Below are 26,606 nucleotides of genomic sequence, written 5' to 3' on the forward strand. Positions count from 1 at the left end.
AGATGCCAAGGTTTTACATGAAATATCCAGGAGTATTTTATTAATTTTTAATTTCTCACAAATATTTCCTCTGGAACTCAAGAAACAGGGAAACCAAAGAAATTTAAAGTCTGTATACAATGAAAATCAAGTTACATACTGTCAATGTGTCAATTCATAAAAGTTTCTATCTGACAAAAATCTGAAAAGTACCAATTCATTCTTTTCACCAGTTGCTATTTTTAATGATATTTGCATTAAGCAAGCTATGTAGAACCAGGTGTATTTAACCCACTTAACTCAGTGGCATCACAGTTGTAGGATATTTTTTGTCACCTATATATATATATATACTGCAGAGAGCCAAAAATATGAAAGAAAGGTCAAATTTCACACAATGTTAGCATTAATATTTTTTTACTTTTTTTCCCCAAATAGCATAGCCAAGTCAGTTTTCACACTGTTTCTTTAATTTGTCAAAACCATGTAACTCCAGCTTTATCAAAGAAGCAGAAGAGCAAGCTTAACAGCAATTTTCATTTATGCATTTTCTTGTTGGGGGAAAAAAGGGTGTATCCATTTTAGATATTACCTTACATATATTAAAAAAATGTCCACCAATAATAGGTTCACTAAATTTATTCAAAAATTGTAAAATACATCTTAATAAAGAACATTACATTCTGCACACTGCCTTCAAAGAATGCCAGGGATATGTGAACAACCAGTCCTTTCCTCCCCTTCAAAAAAAATTTTAAAAATTAAAGCAGGGTGTTCACAATAGCTACAAGAAAAAAAAAACCACAACATTACAATTTACCACCACTGAACAAAAATAAAATCCACTCTGCTGCTGTTTCAGAATTTCAGTGTTAGTCTTGTGCAACCTTTCCCTACCCCAAATATTTGTAATGAACTAAAACATTACATCTGGCGAAAAGCAGATTCCACTACACCTCAAATGCAGAACACCTATGAATCAGAGGAATGTTGGCTATTTAAACAGAAGCAGATATTAAAAAAAAAAAAAAGGTGCAGGACTCCTTCAGTTCTTCACTAGTCTTAGAAAAACTTTCCAGAATACTGCTTCACACTATAAAAAAGAAAAAATAATCTTGCATTAGAATCCTTCAACATCTGCATACTGCTTCACACTATAAAAGAAAAAGAAAAAAGCATGTATTAGAATGATTGACCATACATCTTGCATCAATATTTAAAATGGCATTCTTAAAGATCAAACTACAAATTCTCAATACTATTCAAAGTAAATAATTTTAAAAGGTTAATGACTAATAATTATAGGCATATAATTATTTAAAGCACATTTAAATATTAGTAATATAAAGCCAAACATTCAAGTAAACATTAAAAAATGCTGTGATAGCTAACATGTTATTAAAGCAAAATGAAGTAAACTATGTCCAAAACTATTAATATTCAGAAGAAGAGAAAGTAATGCCAGCAAGGTGTGAAATGCTGCATAACAGCACCAATTGGTTTCAACTTGTCCTGTAGAGGCGTAGCCTGTGCCATATGGCAGACTGTGATTTGTTGTCGGTTATCTAAAAACAACAAAATCACTAGTCTTCCACACAGAACTAGACCAACTTCCACTGAAATCTTCCATATTTTTCTACAGGTTCTATATAATTAATTACAAGTAATTTTTTTGCAGCAATTTTCACCAGAGAAATGAGAGGACTGCTTGGCCAAGGTGTCATTCATCAAGATTAGTTTTGAGGGAATTTTCATTTTCGTTAGAACAGAGAAAAGAGAATCAAGGCAGACCTACCACTAGAGAAGTTAAGTTCAATAGTTACAGTAATTTCACGACCATAAGGCGCACCGGACTATAAGGCGCACTTCTTTTTTGCAGTGAGGCTCCGCCTCCAGCTCCCCCCGCGCTTGCTGGTCGAGGCCCCGCCTCAACCCGGCAGCCATTGGCCCCTGGGCCTGCCTGTACCCGGCAGGGCCGGGCTATGCCCGCCGCCGCTCCGTGCAGCGTCCCCAGGGCCCCGCTGTTCCGGGAGTTCCCTGGCGCTCCGGGTGTCACACACTCCCCGGCGCACCAGGAACCCCGCACTGCCGGCGCACTCCGGGAGTCCCCTGGCGCTCCGGGTGACCCAATGCCGGCAGGCTTGCCCCGTGCCGCCGCTGCCCCGATTCCGGCTGCTTGCCCCCTCCCCGCGCAGCAGCCGCTCCGATTCTGGTTGCTTGCCCCCTCCCCGCGCGGCAGCCACTCCGATTCCAGTGGCTTTCCCCCTTCCCGCGCGGCAGCTGATCCGATTCCGGTGGCTTTCCCCCTCCCCATGCGGGGGGGGCGCCCCGATTCCGGCGGCTTTCCCCCTCTCCGCGCAGCAGCCGCTCTGATTCCGGCGGCTTTCGCCCCCCTCGCGCGGCGGCCACTGTGATTCCGGCGGCTTTCCCCATCCCCATGTGGGGGGGCGCCCTGATGCCGGCGGGGCCGCCCCGCACGGGGGCTGTCCCGATGCCGGCGGGCTCGCACTTCCGGGGTGGCAAATGCCGCAACTTTGTACATCAGATAAGGCGCACCGGACTATAAGGCGCACTTCCGGTTTCGGGGGAAAATTTTAGTCAAAAGGGTGCGCCTTATAGTCGTGAAATTACTGTACTTAAATCCTGTCTTCTAAAAATTATATTACAGAAGAGCTTTAGAATGTAGTAGTAGGAAATTCAGTTTAAAAATGACAGTAAGGACACCATTAAGCTTCAACTTGCCTGTTCTGCAGTAAATACTGAGCATTTTGTATCTGGTCCTGCGTTCCTGTAATAGTTATTATTCGATCTTCTGAGCCTTCTAGTGGTTCATCGATTTTGATTGAAGCTCCTGACTCATGACGTATTTGTTTGATTCTCTGACCTCCCTTTCCAATAATAGAACCTGCCAGCTAGGGAAGAAAATAAAGTATTCATTTCTTGATAAAACTTTCTCTGCACAGTACTGTTCAAGTAGCTTCCATCCATTTTAAGAGTTACAATGGAAGCTTACTCTTTTACAGACTCAAAGCAGTCACTGTAATGTATATTATGAAACACAGGTGGGATAAAGTTGGAAGAACTAAGTGTTTGCAAAAACAAGTTACATAGACCATCTCTATTATTGAATATTAACAATTAAAAAATAGTTCAGTGCAATTTCTACAGTCAAGACAAAACAAACATCCTTAAGAATAAACTTTCGATGATTTAGAAATACTTGCTTTATATTTAAAGTACTTGTCAAGCATACCAAATATTTTTGATTTACTTACATAGCCTAAGATAAGACTGTGACTTTTTATTTATTTATTTAAACACAATTGGAAAGCAAGTCAGTTTCACTTACATCTTTGGGAATCGTTACTTGTGTTGTGATGATGGGTCCACCAAGATCTCCATATGAACCACGGCCCCCTGTGTAAGAATAGTCTGATTTAAACATATGCATCAAGCCTCTTACTCACTAAATGAAGTGCATGTCAAAGTTCTCTATAAAAACTTACCATATCCAGAGCCACCCTCAAACTATAAGAAAAAGAGAAAGAAAAACCTTAAATAGTAAAACTAGCCGTGATTCATTAACATGTTTTCAGCTCAAGTATCATACTGTTAACTTTGAGTCTATTTTATGCAAAAATCCTAACTCACAACCTTAATCTAAGTGTCATTAAAGACAAAGTGGGGAAGAGGGCAGACCAGGAACAAGAGGACAGAGAGGAATATCTCACAAGAACCTTTTAGCTAGCTCTGTTAAAATCTCTAAGGATAAATCATTAAGATCCAGCCATACCAATTTACAAAGTAACCTTATGAATTCAGTTGGTAAACAGCTCTTGATGTTGATCTACTCCTGACCCTGGAACTAAACTAGCATTCAAGTCCAAAGATCAGAGTTCAGCGTTATTACGACTACCTATAAAGCTCAGGAGAAATTAAAAGTTTCAATTTGGGACAAGACATTTACCTGGTAACTGTCAACCCTCCTATTTCATCTTGAGGAAAAACCAATTCAACTCTAATAACTATAACTTGTCTCTCCATTCAGACTATGCTACAATCCTTTGCATCTTAGAAGGGACAATCATGACACTTATTACTACTGTTCTGCTAAAACTACCATAAAACAAATCTAAATCCCTGTACTGCAGCACTCCTGATTGCTTTTATTTTTAGGACTGGTACTTGATATCAAGTGCTTAATTTGATCTAATGCCTTTTCTATGCACACACACTCATTTTAATCTTCCTGTAGAAGCCAAAATAGATGTGCACATTTCTCCAGAATGCAACTGATAACACTGAAATACAGGAATCTGTGTGAACTACTTGTCTGCAGAAGTTGCAATGCAATCATTTTTCCTAAACAAACATCAAACACCTGTCAGCTTTTTAGAGCCACATCAAAATGGAAGCTATTCAGAAAAAGTTGTTCATCTATTTCTAAGCAACCTGTGTTGTGAAATCACAGTGCTTAGCAATACAGACCATAATACAATATAAAAAGAGCTTGCAGTGGAGTGCAAAATACAAAACAATGAAGGACACTGCTTAGAACTTAATTCAGAGACTGATCAGAGCTGCATATTCCACACGTACTCTTCAACCTATTTCTGCTGATATTTTGCCCAGAGAATCTCTTTTTCAGGCTAACTTGTAATGAATAATCATTTTCTTGATACTTTCTGCTGCTTCCCCTCCCCAGACTACAAGACAGCAAATTAATTTGACAGCAGATTAGTGATTCTAACTGCAATGTTTATGTAAGCTAGGAACTAACATTTAGTATTTGGTGGCACTTTGCCATCTTCTACACAGCATAAACACTTGTTGATACCCTTTGAACTTTCCTCCCTAAACCCTCTAAGAGTAAGAAGTTTTATAAACACAAATAAAATTGAATACTTTAAAAGATATGTATAGGTAATGCACAAGTTTATCCAGAACTATAAGTAAAGAATTACTTTTAGCATTCCTCATTTGAAACAGGGGAACGCACAACATGATGAAGTTAAAATAAAACATATTCCTAAATAGATGAACCTACAGGGTGCTGACAAAGCAAGTTACAGTGAAAGTTACTACAGAAACAGTTAAAGAGGGTACAAAATAGACAATACAACAGAAAAGTTTCTCTTGGTTGTGTTGCTGCATGCTTCCATTGCGGAACATTAACTACCTGTATAGGATTCACTGTTCAGGACAGAAACTGCTAATAATCTGAGTTACCATGACAGCTTTAGGGATTTTTCAAAGGTGCAAGCTACCACTAACTACATTCAATCTCAAAAAATTCCAGTTATCACTTAAACAATTCAAACTATTTTCTTCAAAAATAAACTATTAAACTAGTCAAATAAAAGCATGAGCATACTCACCAACTCAGGTGGCTGCATGTCATCACAAGCATCTACGTGACACTGCATCATCTTCCAGGGACAATGTAATAGAAGGAAAAGAGGAAATTAATCCAAATTAAGTCCATGTTAGGGAGACTTATACATAACTTGGCAAACACACACAGAGCAATATAGAGAAACATTTTTCTGCACTACTTAAACTACTACAAAGGCTCAAAAGTAAATAACAGACCAGTTACAAGATTTACTCCCTTTTACTTTCGCTGCTAGGGAACTGTTACTGGTCGCACCTCCTTTTTTCCTGTTTCTGTGGTGTAAACAGATTTTCCTCTACACATAGGATGTCAAACAGTTAAGGGCAGAGCAAATCTTGAACAGTTGGTTGCTTGGTTTTTTTACCTCTAAGTACTGAAACTGTACTATATAGTAAAAGATGTTACTCTCAGATACCAAAACCTTCTACTTCTCTTATGCATAAAAATAAAACAGGAAAGGCATTAAATAAAACAAGTTTCATTGATAAATCTGTGTCATCAATGGGTCAAGCAGGAAGGACATAGTTTCTCATATTTTATTAATTATTTTCCATATACCTCATATAGCCAACAGCTAAACTTATAATCTACTACTGCCTAAATATATTGGAAAGCCAATTACTTTTTTTTTTAAAAAGTGTGATATATAGCATCTCTTTCCTTCAGTCTTCTTTAAGAAATGCTGGGAAAAAAAATCAACAAAATTATAAATTATACAATTTGTAGTATCCACTTCAAATTACTATTACGGCAAAGGCCTTTGCTGAGTTAAAACATGCAACATGCCATGAATGGCACACAAAGAAAAGGATGACACCACTGATGAATTATTCTTTAAGGAACTAAGGGACACCTCCAAATCAACTGCCCTTGTTGTTTGGAGGAACTTGATCTTGCTGGATGTTAACTGGAACACCACACAGTTGGTACAACCAGGGCCAGAAGATTCTTAAAACACCTGTATGACATCATGGTACCGATACTAGGGGAGCCAACTAGGAAAGGGGCCTTCCTTGATTTGTTGCTCATTAACAGAGAGGAGCTCAAGAGTGAAGTGGTGATTGGTGGCCATCTTGGCCACAGTGACCACAAAGCAATCGAGTTTAAAATCTCTGGTGAGAGGAAAAAAAGTGCCAGTAAAACTTCAACCCTGGTCACGAGGAGAGGAGACTTCAAGCTGCTCAGGGAACAAGTAAGATCCCCTGGGAAAATGCTTTGGATGGCACTGGGGTCCATTAGTGCTGGTAACTTTTTAAGCATCACCTCCTAAGGGCACAGGCAATTCCCAAATGTCAGAAGTGAAGCAGGTGAGGCAGAAGGCCAACTTGGCTGAGGAGGGATCTTTTTCTTGAGTTAAGGCAAAAGAGGAAGATGTATGCCCAGTGGAAGCAAAGTCAGGTGATATGGGAAGAATACAGAGATGCTGCTTGCCCCAGTAGGGAGAAAATTTAGGCAGCCAAAGCTCAACTGGAATTGAAGTTTCCAGAATTGTGGGAGACAATAAAGTTTTTAAAAATATATCAGTAGCAAAAAGGAGACCATAAATAACATTGGACTGTTATAGGATGAAGATGGCCACCTCATAGAGACAATACAAACATCTTTAATGCATTCTTTGCCTCTGTCTTAAACTTGGATGACAGACCAAGGAGGTCCTAATGCCCTGAGCTGGAGGACCCTGACTGCAAGAATGATCGACTCCCAGTTCACCCTGAAGTTGAGCGGGATCTGCTGCTCCAGATGCATCCCTATAAATCTATGGTGCCTGATGGGATTCATCCAAGAGTACCCAAATAGTTGGCTGATGTCATTGCAAGACCTCCCTCAATGATTTTTGAAATCTGGAGAGGTCCCAGAAGACTGGAAGCTGGAAAAGGTTGTCCAAATTTTCAAAGGCAAGAAGGATGACCATGGAAACTACAGACCTGTCAGTCTCACTTCAGTGCCTGGTAAAGCTATGTAGAAGATTATTCTGGGAGTTACTGAAAAACACCTGATAATGACTGCGTTGCAGTCATTGGTCACACCCAGCACAGCTTCATGAGGTGAAGGTCCTGCTTGACAAACTTTATTTCTTTTTATGACAAGGTGTCGCTATCTAACTAGGAATGGCAAAGCAATAGCAACACTGGCTTCCTCTCAGGGTAGAAGAAGCACTTTCTTACAAATCCGTCTTACATTTATAGGCAGGATCGTAGAACAAAGACAGAACAATAGCTCATTGGTCAAGAGAAAGCAACACCTCTCATCATGTCTCTCACTCACTGTTCTGTGCTCAACAACAGGTGTTAATCTATGTTATTAAATTCTTTCTCTTCTTGCTTATCTTTGAGAAAACTTCCAGCCTGGGAAAAGATCCGAGCTGGAACTGAGAAAGATTCCAGCCTGGGAAAAATCTGAGGTGGAATTTTCCCCGAGCCTTCAGCAGTGTCCACAACATGGTAACCCACTCACTTGATAAAGGGAAGCCAGTTGATGACATCATTTTGGATTTCAGTAAAGCTTTCCATATTGTCTCTCCCAGGATCCTTCTGGACAAAATGTCCAGCACACAGCAGGATAACCACATCATGTAATAGGTGAACAACTGGCTCATGGGTTGGGTACAAAGGGTTATAGTGAATGGGGTGACATCAGACTGGTGACCTGTCAGTAGTGGGGTTCCACAGGGTTTCATTTTAGGGCCAGTTCTCTTTAACATCTTCATAAATGATTTGGACACAAGCTTTGAAGGTATACTAAGTAACTTTGCCAACAACACTAAAGTGGGAGGAGCTATTGACTCCTTTAAAAGCAGGTAGGCCCTGCAGAGAGACCTTGACAAATAAGAGGCCATCACCAACCATATCAAGTACAATAAGGGAAAGTGCTGGATTTTGCATGTGGGATGGGACAACCCTGAGTGTACAGACTGGGGAAAGAGATGTTGGAAAGTAGCACCACACAAAGGGACCTGGGGGTCCTGGTCAATGGCAAGTTTAACATGAGTCAGCAGTGCCCTGGCAGCCAGGAGGGCCAATCATGTCTTCGGGTGCATCAGGTCCAGCATCACCAGCTGGTCAAGGGAGGTGATTGTCTTGCTCTGCTCTGCACTGGGGTGGCTTCACCTTGAGTCCTGTGTGCAGTTTTGGGTGCCAGACTAGAAGAAAGATATTAAGCTATGAGAAAGTATACAAAGGCAGACTATGAAGATGGTGAAGAGCCTTGAGGGGAAGCCATATGAGGAGCAGCTAAGGTCACAGGAGAAGGGAAGACTGAGGTGATACCTCATTGCAGTCTACATCTTCCTCAAAAGGGGAAGTGGAGGGGTAGCACTGATCTCTTCTCTGGTGACCAGTGACAGGACCCAAGAAAACAGCACAAAGCTGTGTTACAGCTCCAAGGCTGCCAGAGCTCAAGGAGCATTTAGACAATGCTCTCAGGCACAGGGTGGGATTGTCGAGGTGCCCTGTGCAGAGCCAGGAGTTGGAGTAGATGGTTGTTGTGAGTACCTTCTAACTCAGGCTATTCTGTGATTCTATGAAAATATAAGTGCTCCTTGAACAATGGTTCCCAAAATATTAGGTGCATACAATTTTCTTCTCTATAGACTCATTTGTGCTAGTTACTACTGGTAACCAATGCAAATTAAATCAAAACCAAATACAACACTGCCTGGATAAGACAAAATTATTAGTATGAATAAGAATTTATTGCCTTTTGCATGCAATTGAAAAATACGCATGCAATACTAACTGATGGGAAATTCCTTGGCCCAGAAGAGCAAAAATTGACATGTTGTTAATTTCAGTATTTATGTAGATGTGTCAAACATATTTTCTTCACTCTTTTTTTTTTCATGCTCCTTAACATCAAGTCTCTTAAAATATGAAGTATGTTTAATTATTTTATGGTATGTACTTTTATTGAAGTGCTAATACAAACATGTATATGTATACACACAGACACACATCTATATAATGATTGAGCAGTAGGAATCATCTGAATGAGGAAAACCAGATGAAATATCTGAACATACTCTACAAGAGACACTGATTTAGCTCTTGTTTAACTCCAATTTAAAAATACTTTGAAAGCATTAGGCATTGGCCATTATAACCAAAAAAAAGGGAAAGAGAAGGATTAAACAGTTTTATATGCACTTCTCCACCTTATTTTTTCCCTGGTATGTTTTTGTGCATTTGTATATCTAAAGCACCCATGGAGATGGGGGATGTTAAAAAAGAAATAGCAGAAATGCATTTGTGTTTTCTCAGCTATCAAAATAGCTGTCATGGTCCATAAGCATTTGATTTCTCACTTTCTCACTTTAAGAGATCTGGTAGAAAATTAGGATTTCTGTAGATTCAACATCTCCAAGATGTTGGTCTGAAGAGACTCTATTTTCTTGCATTTTCATGCATTTGTGTAAAATGGCAGTCCTGCTCTCTGAAAGTAGCCTTTCCCATGCATTATTTCACAAATCAGAATGATGTTGGTTTACTCTAAATGTTTCACTACAGAATGGTTTCTACATGAAATGTATAGTAGCTCAAGACCTTACATTTCTGGTATGACACTTTCAGCTTCAGCCTCACAATCCATGGAAAGACTTCTCATGTGATTATACAATTAAAGATACTGGGATTATGGTTAGCCAAAACTAGAAATTAAATAAGATCTGTGTCAGAAAGCAGTCCTCATTGTAGGCTGTCTATGAAACTCATGCATAAAGCAGTCAAACCCATGAGCAGCTCCACTGTGAAGAGGAAATAGAATTGGTTTTCAGAACATGGAAAACGAGCAGAGATTGCTCCTATTTATTTATAGAAACTCATGTCAGGAAAGCCAAGTCCTGATCAAAGACTACAGTTCAAACAGATTTTTCTATTCTAAATGGAATGGAACAGAACTAGAACACACTATTGCCCAAGCTGAAGACTGTGCTCAACCACATACTCAAGGAAGGGCAGATTGCTCTGTTTATATGCCCTGACACTGGTTTTACCAGATGTAAATAAGAAAACACAAAATCTGACCTTTGAAAACATGAAAATACAAATAAGTGATCTTAGAGGTTTAGTTCATGACTCCTAGCTTCTTAAGATACTGAGCAGCATAAACAACTTGCTGGTTTTTATGTTCTGGGTTTGTTTTATTTTGGGTTGGTTTACTTCTTTTTCACGAGGAGGGAGTGGTCTGTTTGGTTTTAGTAATTTTAAATGCAAGTCTTTCATTTTAATATTTCTGCTAGGCTTCTGGTGCCTCAATTTTGACATTCTTTCAATATGTACTTCCAGTATGCGTTACTGGAAATAATTGCCTCTTCCTCCCAGGAGGCACCAATGTGTAAATCTCATTTGGGTAGCCCATTTCATAGCTCCTCTACTTTCTCTTCCATTTATTTAAAATAAAGTACAGTAATTTCACGATTATAAGCCGCACCATTTTGACTAAAATTTTGCTCCCACCCCAGAAATGCAGCTTACGCTCATGAGCAGCTAATACGTGAAAAATTTTCAACCCCGGAAGTGCAGCCGAGGTGCCGAGCCGAGCATCTGCCAGTAAAACCCGGGATTGCGCAATTGTTACAAATTGGTTACTCTGTTGCACAGTGGGTGGAGGCGGGCTCTGTGCCGGCAGTGCGGGGGGGGAGGGGAGGGAGGTGGGGGGCTCTGTGCTGCCATCCCCATGGCCCGGGGGGTCCCGCCCCCACCTGCCGCTGCAGGAGCAGGCAGGCTCCATCTCCGCCTGCTGCCGCCACAGGAGCGGGGGGGCTCCTTCCCCTCCTGCCGTCACCGCTGCGGGTGCCAGCAGGCTCTGTCCCCGCCTGCCGCCGCGGGGTAGCGCTGGGCCGGGGTGAGCGAGCTCGGTGGCAGCGGTGGTTGACCCTGAGCCGCCCTGCCGAGCAGCAGCGCCGAGCGGGCCGAGCTGGCACAGCCCAAGTCGAGCCAGTAAATCCCGCGATTCTGTTACTATTTGGCAACTTTGTTGCACACGGGTCCTCGCTGCGAACGACAGAGCAGCTTATAATCAGGTGCGGCTTATGTACGGACAAAGAACGAAATGTTGCCGACACCCGGCTTATAGTCAGTGTGGTTTGTAATCGTGAAATTACTGTAATCTCATCTAACCTGTCATCTTAAAGAATGTGCCAAACAGAGCCAGAGGAGGGGAAAAAAAAAAAAAAAAGAGATTGTTAACCAGGTTTACCTCCCGAATACCTAGAATTTCTCTTCCCACGAAAGAGGATACAATAAAGGATACAATAAATAACTACCAGGAAGTCATATTTCAGAGTACAACATGGAAGAATATCTTGCTGGTTTTTAATTCTCCCCTATCCCCAACATGATTTAAATGTATCGAATTTCATTTAAAATTCATCTTATCAGTGGTCCTGGCTCCAAAACATTTGAAATCGTAGTAGATTTTTTTCAGACATAAATCAGCATAAAGAACTGAATTGAAAAAGCAATTATCTGCCAGACCAACTAGAGCCCTTTAAAGATATTATCCATGTTCTCTTAAATTTTGTTAACATTTGTTGGAAAACATTGTTCTGACATGCTTTCTTAATCTGAATAGCCTCCCAATTTCTATTTCTGTCATCCTGATTTACAAGAAACAGTCTACAAGAAGGTCTGTGTAATAAAACCTGCAGGGACTGTGTTCTACCAACTTTCTATTCCGTTGTTGATGGTAGGCAGGGAAAAACCAACCAACCAACCAAAAAAAATCCCACAAACCAAAACCACACAGATCACGTCCCAAATACTCTTTATACCTCAAACAGTTGTATTCTTGGAGAGATCATTTGTATGGCCAAATCATTTTGGAGATATCAAAGTTTATCAGAAGCACACATTCCACACTTAAATGTATGTATTCAAGAAGTTTCCTCAAAGTGCTAACTGCATTTACTAAACAAAACAAATTTTAACCTCCTACCATTCCATCATAACGGTCTCCAGGTCTACCTCTTCGGTCATAAGACATAAGATCTCTAAAATGAGAAAAAGCAGTAGCACATGACTCATCTTATGAACTAGTTTATATATTCTAATTCAAGTTTTAACAATTTGCACACAATTATGAATTGCTAAATGCATTAGCCTAGTTCTGAATGACAAAGTTACAGAACTACTAGTCCTGACAATACTGCAGAAATAATTAAATTCAAATGCTTTTCAAAATTTTCTGGTGCAATACACACTCAATCCTGCATTATCACTACCAACATGGAGTGTGAAACAAGTCCTGGAAACATGAGTTCAATTCAGTAAATGTTACTCAACTTGTATGATGGATTTATGCAACAGCTTACCCGCCACGAGGAGGTGGAGGAGGAGGAAGAGGAAGATTACGAGCTCTGCTGCCACCTCTGCCACCACGGCCTGGCGGTGGTGGTGGAGGTCCTCTGCGAGGGCTCATATCATCGTAATCTCTTCTTGATGGAGGCATAGGTCGTCCACCACGACCAGGAGGCATTCGATCAAAGCCTCCTCTTCCACGCATGGGAAAGCCTACTGGACGTCCCCTTCTATCATCAAACATCATTGTGAAGCCACCATAGTCATATGTTTCATCATAGAAATTTGGATCATAAGGCTGGGCCCGTCCTTTAATTGGAGACTAAGACACGCACAAAAACAAAAACAACACCACCCCTCCCACCAGTTAGCACTGATACAACTATATTTCATTAAATTAATATATTAAATATTAATTTATACATGCTGAATATGTTCTTTATTTCACAATACTCATAAGCAAGGCAGGGGTAGTGATATGCTTCCTGAGAGCTTAACTATGATAGAGAAATTGCTGTTATCGATGGGTGGCACATACATTTGTCTCACTTCCTTCTCAATTTAAATTTTCTTATTTTATGGATACGTAAAGCATGACTAAGTCCCTTGGTACCAAAAATGTCTTCTCTCTCCAATAAGGTACACTCCAATTCTAGTAAGCAGGAATAATTTCAAAGGGTGCTAACAGTCCAACGCTTATTTTGTTACTGGAGAATAGGCACTGAATTTAATTCAGTGAATTAATAGAAATAAAAATGTAAAGATAGAATTTTCCAACCAAATCATCCTGCCTTTCATGAATACCAATGAAAGAATAAGTTTAAGACACATTACCTCAGAGATAAGATCCAAGATAATCTTGATACATTCCACAACTCTATCAGGTTTTCCACCAATAAGCACCACTCTATCAGTGGAATGAGGACAACATTCTTGAAAGAGCTTAATGGTGGTTTGAGTGTTCTGTTGAATAGAAGAAAATCAACCCCCAAAATCTTCAAATAGAAGTATTTTAAACAATTTTATAAACTTATTGAAAACAAAATGGGTAAGACACACACCAAAACATTTTAAAAGAAACAGTCAAACCAAATCATTCAACTTCTAGTCACTTTAAGTGACTGCTTGGTTTCCGAGTTCTTACAACAAATTTAATCCTAAAATATTATATTTTTAATATCTGCAATGGCATCAGTTGTTGTGAAATGCTAGTGAAAAAATTTAGATTTTTGAAATCTTTCAATTATGGTTCATCTACACAGTTATTTAATGAAATACAAGCAAAAGGACCACATTCATTATAAGTTTACAGGTTATATAAGCCTTCATATGTCATAAAAACATGCTTTGGATGCAAGACAGCAATGTTGCTAGGATTATGTCTATTCATCTTGCATTCCCCTCATTCCACACAAATAGCAACTTATGCCTAAACTGACCTGGAATTGCCTTTGATGCAATGTGAGGAAAGGACAGAAAAGAACACTCTAGACTGATAGAGACCACTAGCTTTTTAAAACAATTCCTCATTCCTTCATAAAGAAAAAAGTGGCCTTTTAAGGTAGTGAAACTTAAAAAAACCCAAAAACTAAACAAACAAAACCCTAAGAAAACCCCACCATACTTTTTATAACAATATTCAAACATCTATTAAATTATCATTAAAGAGTTTATGGAGATCCATCCACGCTAAATAGTTTTCCGTATCCAACACCATCGATACAGCCTATTCGGCAGTTCCTTCCAGAAGGTGTGATGAATGGCATTTTAATTTTAAAAAGTATCCTTTATTTATAAAGATTACTGCTAATACACTTAAAAGCTTTATAAGTAGTTCTGGGCTCTATCACCAACAGTTACTTAATGTATGAAATGTGTTCTTAAGGATCATAGATCACAGATGAAGTTTACACTTACAGCATATGAACACAAATATTAATTAGTTTATGTAATAAAAGCAGAATCTGAAAAGACTAGGAAACAGTACCTCTCTGAGTTCTTTGATTTTAGCACCCTTGACACCAATAATTCCTCCTGCAAGACTTTGGTGAATTAGAAGTCTTAATTCGCAGTCAAAGTCACTACCTTTGTAATGCTGGTACTGTAAGATGCAAACAAGAATAAAATATTAGTCAGGGGGAAAAAAATTGAGAAATCCAAATACTAATTTTGATTTTCTTTGTTAAGATTTTTCTCCAAACAGCAAGGTATGACAATTTACTGCTGAACTGTAATACTGTATTTGCTATTTAAAAAAAAATTTTAAAAAAATAACGTATTTTAAAGTAATTTGCCTCAACACAAGGTGATGTCAAATTAGCTTTCTTTATTTCTTTTATTATTATTGCTGTTGTACATAATTTTATTATATCCAACAGTGCAACACACTTGATTACAAAGCAAAGGTAGAATGGAAATTACAATAGAGTTGCTTCAAATTGGGAACTAGTCAGGAAACAGGTGGTTTGAAGGGTAGGAGGCCATTCCAAATATTAATTTTCTAAGAAGACATTTTCTCTGTCCCCTATAAAAAAGTGCCAACACATACCTTGAGAGCTATAGGTCTTCTTTAAAAAAAAGGCTGGGTTTTACTTTCTAATTTAATATATTAAAAATAGGATGCATTCACCTAGAATTATCTTTTTTTAAAATCTAAAGTTATACCTCTGAAAAAGAAACAAACCTAAGAGACATACCTCTTCCAAAGTAGGGATAATCTTCTTCAAGATTTCTCCAATTGTCTCTGTATCGGCACTTATACTCAAGATACTGTTAAGAGGCCATAGTGTCAGAAAACATAGAGAAAGGTGGAAAGTAGTAGAAATAAGTTTAGCATTCATAATCATACACAAAATTCTAACAAGACTGACTACACAGAAGACCTTACAATTAATATTCCCCATTTAAAGTAAACCTGTTCACTGGATTTACAACACATGCATCTTTGTTTATGTCCAATATATATGCATGATGAATATAAGAATTTAAGGTTAGGTAGGTCTTGCAGAGAGAGCAAGAGAACTCACAAGAGTTTTTGGAAGGGCTCAGACAAATTAACCAGGCAAGAAATAGACGCAAAACTTAAAAGTATGAGTGAATATTCATTTTCCCTGCCACTAGTAATTTATTATACCCATACCATTACATTGGTAAAATTAGCACACCTTTTTGTAGAAAAGGTGGGGATATGTAAGTAGTCAACAATATATCTGGAGTAAGGTTGAGACACCAGTTAGAAATTAGATTACTAATGGGTTCTGCAAAAAATGAAATATAAATACAAGGGGGAAAACCCCAAAACAAAACAACCAACCCCACAAACAAACAAAAATGTAACACAAATGAGACGTGAAGAAAAGTGAACTAGAGTTAGTATTTCAGCAGAAATAATTATGAACGGACAATGCTGGAGGAGAAAGTGGGGCCACAAAGACCAGAGTAAGAGACTCCTGAAACAATTTGATTTATAACACAGTAAATATACAACACTTGAAGCTGCGTTCTTTCCATTGAAATAGTTAGTGGATTGTTTTGGGTGGCCAACTCATGTAAAAGTTCAGTGACAAAAAGACTTAATGGGGAAAATAAGACAGAAAACTTTTAAAAAAAACAATACACGGTCTATAAGGGGATACTATTTATATCAAAGGCAGGTAATAAAATACATTTCTCTCTTTCTAATCAGGCAGTGAGGCATAAACTGTTGGGACATACCGCTCGGGGCCACTGCTGTCTGGGACTGAAACACTTGCATTGTACTGCATTGGTCATTGGCGTTCGTGGATGTTGGCATTGGGCATGGGCATTCAATCAGAAGTTGTCAAGTATGGTACCCGTTTGGCAACAAGCACATTTTTGGGCATAGCCAACCAGGGTTTTCACATGGGCGTTCAGGGGCGGATGGGCCAACGTCATGGTGGGCAACGCAGGGGCAAGTCGATCCAGTACATGGGTAACGGAGATATATGGCCAAAAAAACAAGGAGAGGGAAAAGGGGGAAAAGCAATACATTTTAATTTAATACAAACTATACTTATTACTCTCAGTTAATGAAGCGAGTGTGAGTTGTTTTGAAGACTAACACAATAATGGATTGCTACATCAACTGTGGCTTAACAGTATGGATCTTCACAAGTTACGTTATCTGACTAAACTACATTTTACTTTTAATAATGATGTTTCAGTAGCAGGCTGGTTCATGAACGTAGACACAAAAACTGTTGAGATTCATATTACTGAAACCTTGGGCAAGTTGGGAAAGTTAGTATTCCAGACCAGTTAAATTATCTGGAGTAAGGTTATGTGTTTATTTACTTAAAACAAACAAAACCACTAGCTGCCAAAGTTTGTTTGCACGATTCCTGAACATTTCAGCTTAATCCTCAATTCTAGTTGCAATATTTTATGAACTTAGATGGAACTGATTCTGTGATGATATATTAGCAAATATTGTGTTGAACACAGTCTTGCTTAAAAAAAATTGTAGCTGATCCTAAGTACAGGAGTGTAAAAAATGGAATTTAAGAAGCATTGCCAAGTTTTATAAATACATAACATTTACGCTGAACGTGTCTAATCACAAGAGTCAACCCACATAAAATATGAATAGGCAAATAAGTCATGAGCATTTAAAAATGGTTCCAAGTAAAATATTTCTTAACCATTCTATACCTGTATCTAAATCATGCAACCTTAACATTAATGTTTTTGTGCTTTATGTCCACACTGTTAAAGCAAAACCAGATGGACCATTATGTTTTGGGTTTTTTTTTTAAAGGAAGTTCAAGAATTCTTCTATCACTGGGTTAAGCCAGCCACCAGAGATAGCTTTCAATAGCACTATAATGGATTCACATATATGGGAAATGGTATAGTTACAGGTTTTAAGTTTTGCCAATATTTCTAATTAGAGATGTTAACTCATTTAAGTGTGTAATTTAGAGGAACCCTGTTTGAAAGCAAAGAGGTTTAATATAAACCTCTCCTCTCACATAACTTGAGTTGGGCTTCAATTAAAACACAAATTGAAAAACTAAAGTTATCTTCTCCAACAATCGTTATAAGTGGTTTATTAGATTATTGTTGTCTAGGCTTGAATTTCTCAATTTCTAGAAACGTATGCAATCAAGTTTTCAGTGCAGTGCCCTGGAAGGATTGGTGTTAAATTAATTCAAACTCATGTATACTCACATCTGTACGAAGTGCCTTAATATTTTTGCCACCTTTTCCAATCACTGCTCCAGCATTCTGGAAAATAGTTTTTAGAAGTTATATTAGGCTAAAACAGCACAGACTATTTTTTTTAACTGAAGACTAAGAACAATGTATCTATTTCTGCATTACCTTGTGGGATGCATTTAAGGGTGGGGTGAGGCTTGTTTCCTTTTGAAAGGTTCAAATTAAATCAAAACAAACTGATATGGTTTTACCATGGGTAAAAAAAAAGGTAAAAAAAAGGTCAATGCAGAGATAAAAATACTCAGCAATATTTTTTAAATTTAAAATTGAAGTTTCTAGGCAATTCTGCCTGTATTCTCATAGAATCATAGGTGGATAAGCAGATGAATAAAAAATTGGTTGAATAATTGGTAACAGCTAATGGATCTTATTGCACCTAGAGGTTGGTATGAAGTGGGGTACCACAGAGGTTTATCCTGGGATCTGTCATGTTTTACACAGAATGATTTGGGTTGGAAGGGACCTTAAAGATGAGCTAGTTCCAACTCACCCCCTCTATGGACAGGGATGCCACCCGCTGGGTCAGGTTGCTCAACCATCTCATAGTTAGAATATTACTGAAAAAATAACTTATGGGATTCCATGCGTGTTATATAGTATAGCGTTGACTGGAGATGTGGCATGAGACAAACGACACGTCTCTCTGTGATCCATGTGACAAAAAGCCTTTTTATTGTTCTGAATCCTCCTTTAATAGAGGGTTTGAATTTCTCAGGTATACACGATTGGTTGGGAGTTTGGACTGCTCAGTTCTCTGACCAATGGGTGTCTGTAGCTTAGGATGGAACATCATTGGGTGAAATCTCTATCTGGGTTTGAATATATCCTATCATTGCTTACCTAGGGGCTTGTTTATTGAACCAGGCTAATCAAACTGAATCTCTTATTTATGACCAGTTCATATATGATGCTAACAGCACCACAAATTTAGAAATGCCACATAGAGTTAAGGTAACATTCCCCTACCCTAAGACAAAAAACTGAGTTACTTCAGACAGCACAAACATCTGCATCAACTGGAAATACTAAAGGAGATTCATAAATAGCAGTTTTACTGTGACAATTTATACTAGTCAATGAAGCAATTGCAATCCATGAAACATTACTCCCTTATTTCCTACTGTTGATACATAGATTTATTAAATATGGAAAAATTACTAAAATCTTGAGGAAGTCCTCATCTTGCCTCATATTTAATTTACAATTATAAGCCGATCATTCCCTAAACTGCTTGCTTTCTAAAGACTAATACACAGTCATTCCCCTGGAAACGATTATGTTCTACACAAACATGAGAAGTGGCTTATAATTTCTGTGTCTTAAGATTGCAATACACTTCTACTATCATTCATGCATGCTTACAAATATTCCTAAATAAATTTTAAATAAAGCACAAGTTCTTTCTAAACATACACCATAACATATGCTGTCACCACTGTCTTAAGCAATGGTATAAAGCAGGAACACAGCAATACTAAAAGCATACTTTGCTTTGAAGCAAAACGCGCAATTCAACCATCTCATCTGTATTCCGAGACCTTTTGAAGGCCTGCTCTTCTTCCATATCTTCTGCAGGACGTTTGCCTGTAGACAGATCCATAGGGGGGAAAACACATATATTTAACTTTCTAAGTCATAATAAAACTGTATATCAAGTTATGCACTGTATTCCTAGTGAAGCATTCCCTCCCATTAGCCCAATGCTAACTTCTGACATCTACCCTGAGCATCTATAGCACAGTAACAGGTTTTTATTTCATCAGTCTACATATCAATTAATAAGTGAAGACTCATTCAAATCTATAAACTACAGTTGAAATGAGAATTTCACAAACTTTGCGAAAAAATAACACTGTTTACAATAGTGCTGCATCATCTACTTAGTATTTCTTTTGGAACTGGGAAAACCTTAAAGCAAAAGATTAAAAGTAGCTTATCCAATACTGAAATACTGGCGAAACAGTAGGAAAGCAGTATTTCAAATCACCTTAAAAACTGGCCTGGAGCAATACTAATGCTCTAACTCTCCTTCACTAATTATGTCCAAAAGGTTTTTCATTTAGCTAATATTTAGAGATATTTCACAAATATATATACATTCCCTCAAACTAACAACAGCAATAAATTAAATACAGTAATAAATATTACTAACAGTATCATTATGTGATCACATTGTTCATACAAGTACTGAACATTTAGTTGTCAAATATTTTCAAATCTTTACTTATAACTTTTAGTTATTATACCATGGCTAAAATACTCCCAAAGAAAAATTACATATTCATTATTTTAAAAATCATATAAAACCACATGGAACATTTAAAAATTAAAAGATTAAATGAAGCATTTGATACAGTTAAAGCATTCTAAAATAGTTACAAACACCAAGACTCAAAAAGCTTCCTTCCCCCCAAAATAAAATAGCCCTTTAAAAAAGTTACCATTTGTCTCTGTGTTGGTAAAAGTCTCCTCCTGTTGTTCAGTCTCCATTACCTTTTATTCTTAGGAGTGAAGGTAAAACCTGTTGCAGAACAAAAAAGGGCTAGTACATTACTTTGTGGGGGAAAAGGCTAATTGTAGATCATACTAATGGGAAAAGCAAGAAGAAATGCCTGCTTTTAGAACTTACCAAGTTTATATATACTTGGAGAGCAAAACTCAAGTGTTCTAGGCAGGATCAAAACCCTACTGTTTCAGAAGCCTATGAAAACAGCATAGATCAGGCTCTGTTAACTTACAGGTCTGATTCTTGCTACAACTGAAAATGGGGTTTTGACCTGAGATTTTGCTGCAAAACTTTTCTTTATAAATGAAAAAACAACAAGGCCAAACACATCACTAAAAGGAGAAATAATAATCAAGTACAAAAGCTTACAGATACACAATTACACTCTGAATTATTCCAATCTTGCTCATTTTCAAGTATTTGCTAGTTTTAAGCAATCATATTTATTGATGATTTTCAGATATTTTAAGTGAATAATTTATCTGGTTCTTACTTTTAGGATGTTATATACCATATCTTAAATTTCCTTTTTAGGAGACGCTATGTTTTAATCTGCTAATTGTTTAGTTCTAAATTTAGTCTAAACAATTTAGACAAAAAGTTATAAAATTAATGTTGGTGATTAGAATAATTTTCTATCAACCTACTAGCATGCCTTCCATTCAATATAACAGATGAACAAAACGTTACACAACAAGCCACACTTGAAAAATTCTTTTAAAAATAGCACACTATAATGTATAGCCTCTGCATACATGTATGAAGAATCGTAAATGCAGACAAACTTTTTTGATCTTGTGAAACAGGTACCTCTTACATGATCAGTTTTTGCTAAGTCCACGTAAGAATACTTGTAAAACAAATTAGAAGTCCAGGCAGAATCATTTTGCACCTTATTTAAAAATTAATTTGTACAGATAACAGCCAAACAAAGAATGCTATTTTCTCTCCTTTGGATTTTATTGCTCAACTTTCATAGCCTGAACAAACGGTTGATACACATATCCACGAAGAAAAAGTGGGGTATGTTTAATTTTTTAAAGCTTCCTTTTAATCATATGTTAATTTGTAAGTTACCCTGTTTTTGTAGGCTAACAGCAAGCACTGCCGGTAGTCATGCAGTCTTTTACAGTCGCTGCTGAGACACCACCTTCCCAACATGCTAGTGGTCCAGGCCCCTAATTTGAGCTAATAGAAAAAGCACCGCCTAAAGAATAGCCAAGGGTCAAAACGGACGCTGCTAGAATGCAGGGATGGGGGCAGGAAGAGAAATTTCACCAGGTTCAAATGGCTACCTCTTCCAGACACCATTCTATTTTCAACCCTCCCAAAAATTCTAGAGCTGCAGGGGGAAGAATTGTAATATACTGTTCAGGACAAGATGCTCTCGACTAGTTGCTGTGCTCTTTTGTGCAAATCGAGTTTGCAGGAATAAATTGGCTAACACAACATTGTTAAAAACATGCAAAGAATAAAGCAGTCACGGACATGAGTAGAGGGCTGGGAGATGCCAGTGTGTCTCTATCCCGCTCCCTCCGGGACTAAGGGCCCTTCCCATCCGAGGGACATTCCCACCCGGACGCCTCCCCTTCCGCAGCCCACGCGCCAGTCTGCTCGGGCTGATGTTGACCTTTACCCCTCGCACAGCTTCTAAAACCAGCCAGCCGCCAAGTGCTCGAAATCCCAGCTCACGCCCTAGGTGGGAGGGGGGAAAGGCGCCGTTATATAACCCCCACAGTCCGAGACCCACCTCCGCGGTGGCGGGGACCAGCAGAAATGGCGGCCGCTGTGATAGCGTCTACCCACTGCTAGGCGGAGCCGTGAGCCGAAAATCCACCACCACGCGGTCATAAGATTTCCCCCACTCTGACCAGAGAAACACAAAGGAGGCACTCAGAGGCCCTCACACCAGCTCAAGCAGGGCCAACAGAGTGCAACAGCCCCGCCACGAGAACTCTGGCATGGCCCCTAAAAGCAGGCTCTGCTGCAGAACGCTCCCAAATCGTTTTGGCAAGGCTGCTTCCGCACAGGCCGCAGCAGAGTGCCCTCCTCACTCATCTTCCTCTCTGCCCACCATAATTACCAAAAACTCACCCCAACCACAGTTACCCAAGGTAGGCGCCAGAAAGGGGCGGCGACCGCTCCCCCCAGCCTTAGCACGCACCCGTTAGTGCGACCAGCCTCCACCACATCGCCACTCCCGGAGCAGCACCAGTTGGGCCGCTGGGCTCGCACTAAGGGCACCGAAGCGCGACGGCCGCCGGCAGACACAAATCATCCTTTTCGCCCTTCCCTTAAAGCAGATGGGTTGCGCAAAACCACTGCACGTTAGCAAAGGAGTCATCACTCCCGGCCCCCTCCTTGTCAACGCAGCAGTCCTCAGAGCTACCCAATTCCGCCGCCTCGCGCTGTCCCTGCGAGAGTCCAAGGAAATCCTGGGACCCGGCGGCGACAGGCCTCCCGTGTTTTTGTGTCACACAAGAGGGTCGGGAGGGGCGGGATGAACAGCTTTATTTCCTTCAACCCAGTTTAACCCATCCCCCCTACCCCGTCCCCAGTGCAAACAACACCCTCTCCGAACCGCGCTTACCTACACACACCACGTACGGGAAAGAAAAGTGAGCAGTTCCTACTACCAACACACACATCCACCAGCACCGCCAGATGACTGGCCCAACCACCTCCTCTCCTCCCCCCGTGGGGGACTCACTACGGCCCCGTTGGGCAAGGCAGCTGCCCATCAGGGCAGGGATGGCCTCTAGTTCGCCCCGCCCTCCGTGTAGACCACGGCGAGACAGGCCTAAGTATCACGAGGAGAGGAGCACTATCTACTCTCCATCGCCGCACTGTGCTTAGGTTGGTTGTTTGTTTTACCTGCCTGATGGGGGCCACGAGAAGAGCGGCAAGAACAGTGGAGATAATAGAAGGCAGTAAAGGAGAGCGACCTCAGAGGTTTTTTTTGAAAAAAATGGCGTCTGCGAAAGCTCCGTCTTGTGCTTGTTCCCTAGCACTGGAGGAGGCGGGGCAGTTTTCTTGCGATGCTTAAAGCCGCGCGTGACACCACGCCTCCTATTGGCTCTTGAGTTGCGCGGTGTTTTTGGGGATTGTGTACAGAGAGCAGGTGTATTCTTGTCTTTCTTCCCACCTACAACTTAGGTGATGGGAAGTAGGCTGCCCTGCTGATTCTGCCCGCCCGCTCATTCGGCACCACCTCTGCCTCAGATAAGTGTATGGGGTGTCTCGGCTGAGGGTAGGGTGCGGGGAAAGGGGCTTGGGCTCTGGTCAGCCTGATTGAGGAGTAGGGAGGCATGCGTCGTCCTTAATGTGACTGGTGGGGCGGGCCATCTCGTCTTAGCATCCATCGCTGTCTACTGCAGCTCGTCGATGTCCGCAGGGATGTGGGGTGGCAGCTAGCCTTACCGCCCCTGGAGGTCTTGGTACAGGGTAGCAGCGCCAAGCGGGTGACAGGCTGTCTAAGAACTGCATGGACGACATTAGCAACTTATCGAAAATGGCGTGACATATTAGAGATTAGATCCGTTGATGAGTAAACAAATGGGTTGTTTCCTGTAAGTAACTGTACCGTTTTTTCCAAGTGGTAAAGTTTTGGGGCGAGCTTAAAGGCAGGATATTTTTTTCTTAGCTGCAGATTATAATGTCAGAAGACAAAAACTTTGTGGTTTTTTTACTCTTATAGTTATTTTTCTTTGGTGTAATTCTGTAGGGAGGTTGAGTTCCTTGGTCATCCCCCTTTAAGGGATAAATAGGTTCCAAGTGCAGTTATACAATTTAAACGTGCACAGATGCTTCCAAAACTATCGAGTAGTTACAGCTTATTAACCACTGATGTTCTTAAGACAATGACCACCAAAACTGGGTGCTATTGCAGACAAATCCTGGACTGGGTCTCGAGATAACATTGATAGATCAGGCTAGCCTTCTGTTGTCAGTTCCAAAGCTTCAACATGATTAAAGTGTAAAATTCACCTCTATGATACAAATACAGACCCCAACCTGTTTATATTGTAAATGAGGCTTCTCATTTGTTCTTCACAGTGCTAATGAGATGGGAGAATAATTTCCAATTCTGAAAGTTGAATTTTTTTATTTTAACTCTTAATAGAAACCTCACAAGCAGCAATGAGTCCAAGAGTATAAAGACAAAAATTTCTGATGGTTTAGTTTATCTCAAAGTAGATTTTGCTGATGATGTTCTAACAAGTTTGATTGGATTTTCACTGCCTGAAATGAATATGTTGAAAAAGATACCATTTAACATCCAAAGCTTAAGCATGGCTTAGAGAAATGTCAAGGATGCCTGATAGGTCTCCAATGAGTTGGATCCTTTTTCAGTCTAAAGCCACTGTATTAATTCTACAGGATGCAGATGCAAGACATCTAGAACAATTGGAGAATTGTTTGAATAAATAACATGCACAAACTTGTAGATTATGCATTGGAAAATATTTAAGGCAAAGTTTTCCCTGAAAGACTATTGAAAATTAAATTTTAAAGTTAAGTGGTATGCCTTTTTTCTCTCAAACATTAGTGGAAAAATGAGAGGAGATGTCTTAGCAGGTAGGAATTTATGAGTTTGTTTCTTATGGTGATAATATTGAAATAAACTTTTGAACTTTTTTGGCTTGATTTAAAATATTCATCTATCACTCTTATTCTGCAAAATCCTCTGTCTTCTTGACTGGTGATCTGGGTTAAGAGACTGTCAGGAAACAATAAAGAACAAATCAGGTAATTGTTACACTTTTTTCAAGGATGATTATTTACCTGATTTTTAAAAGGTAGCTATAGGTCATAACCAGTCTTGTCTTAAAGTGGTTGAGTACATTTAAACAATCATTGTTTAGATGCAGTCACAATAATGCCAGAAACCTAAAGTGTAGCAAAATTAAAGATTATTTCCTAAATATTCATGTGAGGAAAAAATGTATATATAAATGGAATTAAAAGCTATGTGCTTATTTAAAGAAACAAACCTAATCCCTCCAATTGTTTCTAACATAACTTACTATCAGAAAAGAATGATTGTATCATACAGGGGATCTAATTTTGACATGTTAAGTATTACTAATAATTTTGAACCCACAGCCACCCTTATTCATTAGCTCTTCATGTTTACTAGTCTAACCTTCTCACAATGTAGTCAAATAGTTGCGTTCCAAGGATGATGTACATGTATACTTACATTGGCATTAATTTAGAAATTTTTTAATTTCTGCTTTTAAATTGTATTAAAAAAACCCAAGCCTAACAAAGTATAAATGAAAACATTTTGGTGGAAGCTCTTTAGTCACTTTCAAAGGATAATCTACACCTGTGTATAGAGTATCAGAAATGGTTTTCTTGGGTTTTGTTCTTTCCTTGATTTTTTAAATTTTTTTTTAAATTTTTTTGCAAAGAATGTAAAATTGGTAGTTAGAAAAGGAGTTGGTTTGGGGTTTTTTGTTTTTTTTTAATTGGACTGTATCTTCTTTGGAAGCCTTTTTATCATCCAAATAATAGACCATGGGAAAGTAGAAGAGGGGAAAGCTTTTTAAAGCATGAGCTTTTAAAGGCTTTATTTCATACTGGTAATAAATATATTAATTCCTTGGTATTTTACCTTCTCCTCCCTTTTCTTTCTCAAAAGAAAATCTGAGCAAGCTGTGACTGTGCAAGGCATCTTTGGGTTATTTTCTGAGAGGGTATATTGGGTCTGGCTAGGATGGAGTTAACTTTCCTCATGGTGCTGTGCTTTCTATTTGTAGCTAGAATGGTATCCATGACTCAGGGATGTTTTGGCTACTGCTAAGCAGTGCTCATGCAACATCAAGGCTGTCTCTCCAACCTTGCCCTGCCCCCAAAGGTTGATAGGCTGGGGAAGGGATTGGGAGGGGACAGAGCCAAGCCAGCTGACCCAAAATGAGGAAAGGGATCTTCCATACCAGATGATGTAATGACCAGCATTAAAAGTGAAAAGGAAGGGAGGGGGGCATTCTTTATTAAGGTGTTTGTCTTCTTAAGGAACTGCTATGCATAGTAAAACACTACTTCCAAGGAAGTGGCTTGATATCGCCTGCTCATGGGAAGTAGAGAATGAATCCTTTTCTTTCCTTTACTTCTGCATGCAGCCTTTGCTTTTCTTCATTAAACTGCCTTTATCTCAACCCAGAAGTTTCACCATCTTATTTTCTCCCCA

The 26,606-nt window shown here is 39.3% G+C and overlaps 1 protein-coding gene across 8 annotated transcripts; it reads right to left on the reverse strand.

Moving 5' to 3' along the window:
• Nucleotides 1-11: 11 nt before the first annotated feature.
• On the reverse strand, nucleotides 12-23,432 carry LOC117005099 (heterogeneous nuclear ribonucleoprotein K). 8 transcript variants are annotated; one of them, XM_033076373.1, is made up of 15 exons: nucleotides 23,285-23,432; nucleotides 20,346-20,425; nucleotides 19,391-19,500; nucleotides 17,857-17,913; nucleotides 16,381-16,424; nucleotides 15,363-15,435; nucleotides 14,654-14,767; nucleotides 13,501-13,629; nucleotides 12,681-12,988; nucleotides 12,305-12,359; nucleotides 5,358-5,408; nucleotides 3,486-3,507; nucleotides 3,329-3,411; nucleotides 2,722-2,891; nucleotides 12-1,133 (listed from the first exon to the last, which is right to left on the reverse strand). In XM_033076373.1, exons 2-15 carry the CDS (start codon nucleotides 20,392-20,394, stop codon nucleotides 1,100-1,102), a joined length of 1,299 nt encoding a protein of 432 aa, XP_032932264.1. In that variant the 5' UTR covers nucleotides 20,395-20,425; nucleotides 23,285-23,432; the 3' UTR covers nucleotides 12-1,099. The 8 variants fall into 8 exon arrangements, with proteins under 8 accessions (XP_032932264.1, XP_032932265.1, XP_032932269.1 ...); XM_033076374.1 differs by lacking the exon at nucleotides 23,285-23,432 and adding an exon at nucleotides 23,018-23,095; XM_033076378.1 differs by lacking the exon at nucleotides 23,285-23,432 and adding an exon at nucleotides 23,001-23,093 and having other exon boundaries at nucleotides 12-1,072; nucleotides 19,391-19,488.
• Between the last annotated feature and the right edge of the window lie 3,174 nt (nucleotides 23,433-26,606).

This window comes from Catharus ustulatus, chromosome W, assembly GCF_009819885.2.
Source record: "Catharus ustulatus isolate bCatUst1 chromosome W, bCatUst1.pri.v2, whole genome shotgun sequence".
Lineage (NCBI taxonomy): Eukaryota > Metazoa > Chordata > Aves > Passeriformes > Turdidae > Catharus > Catharus ustulatus.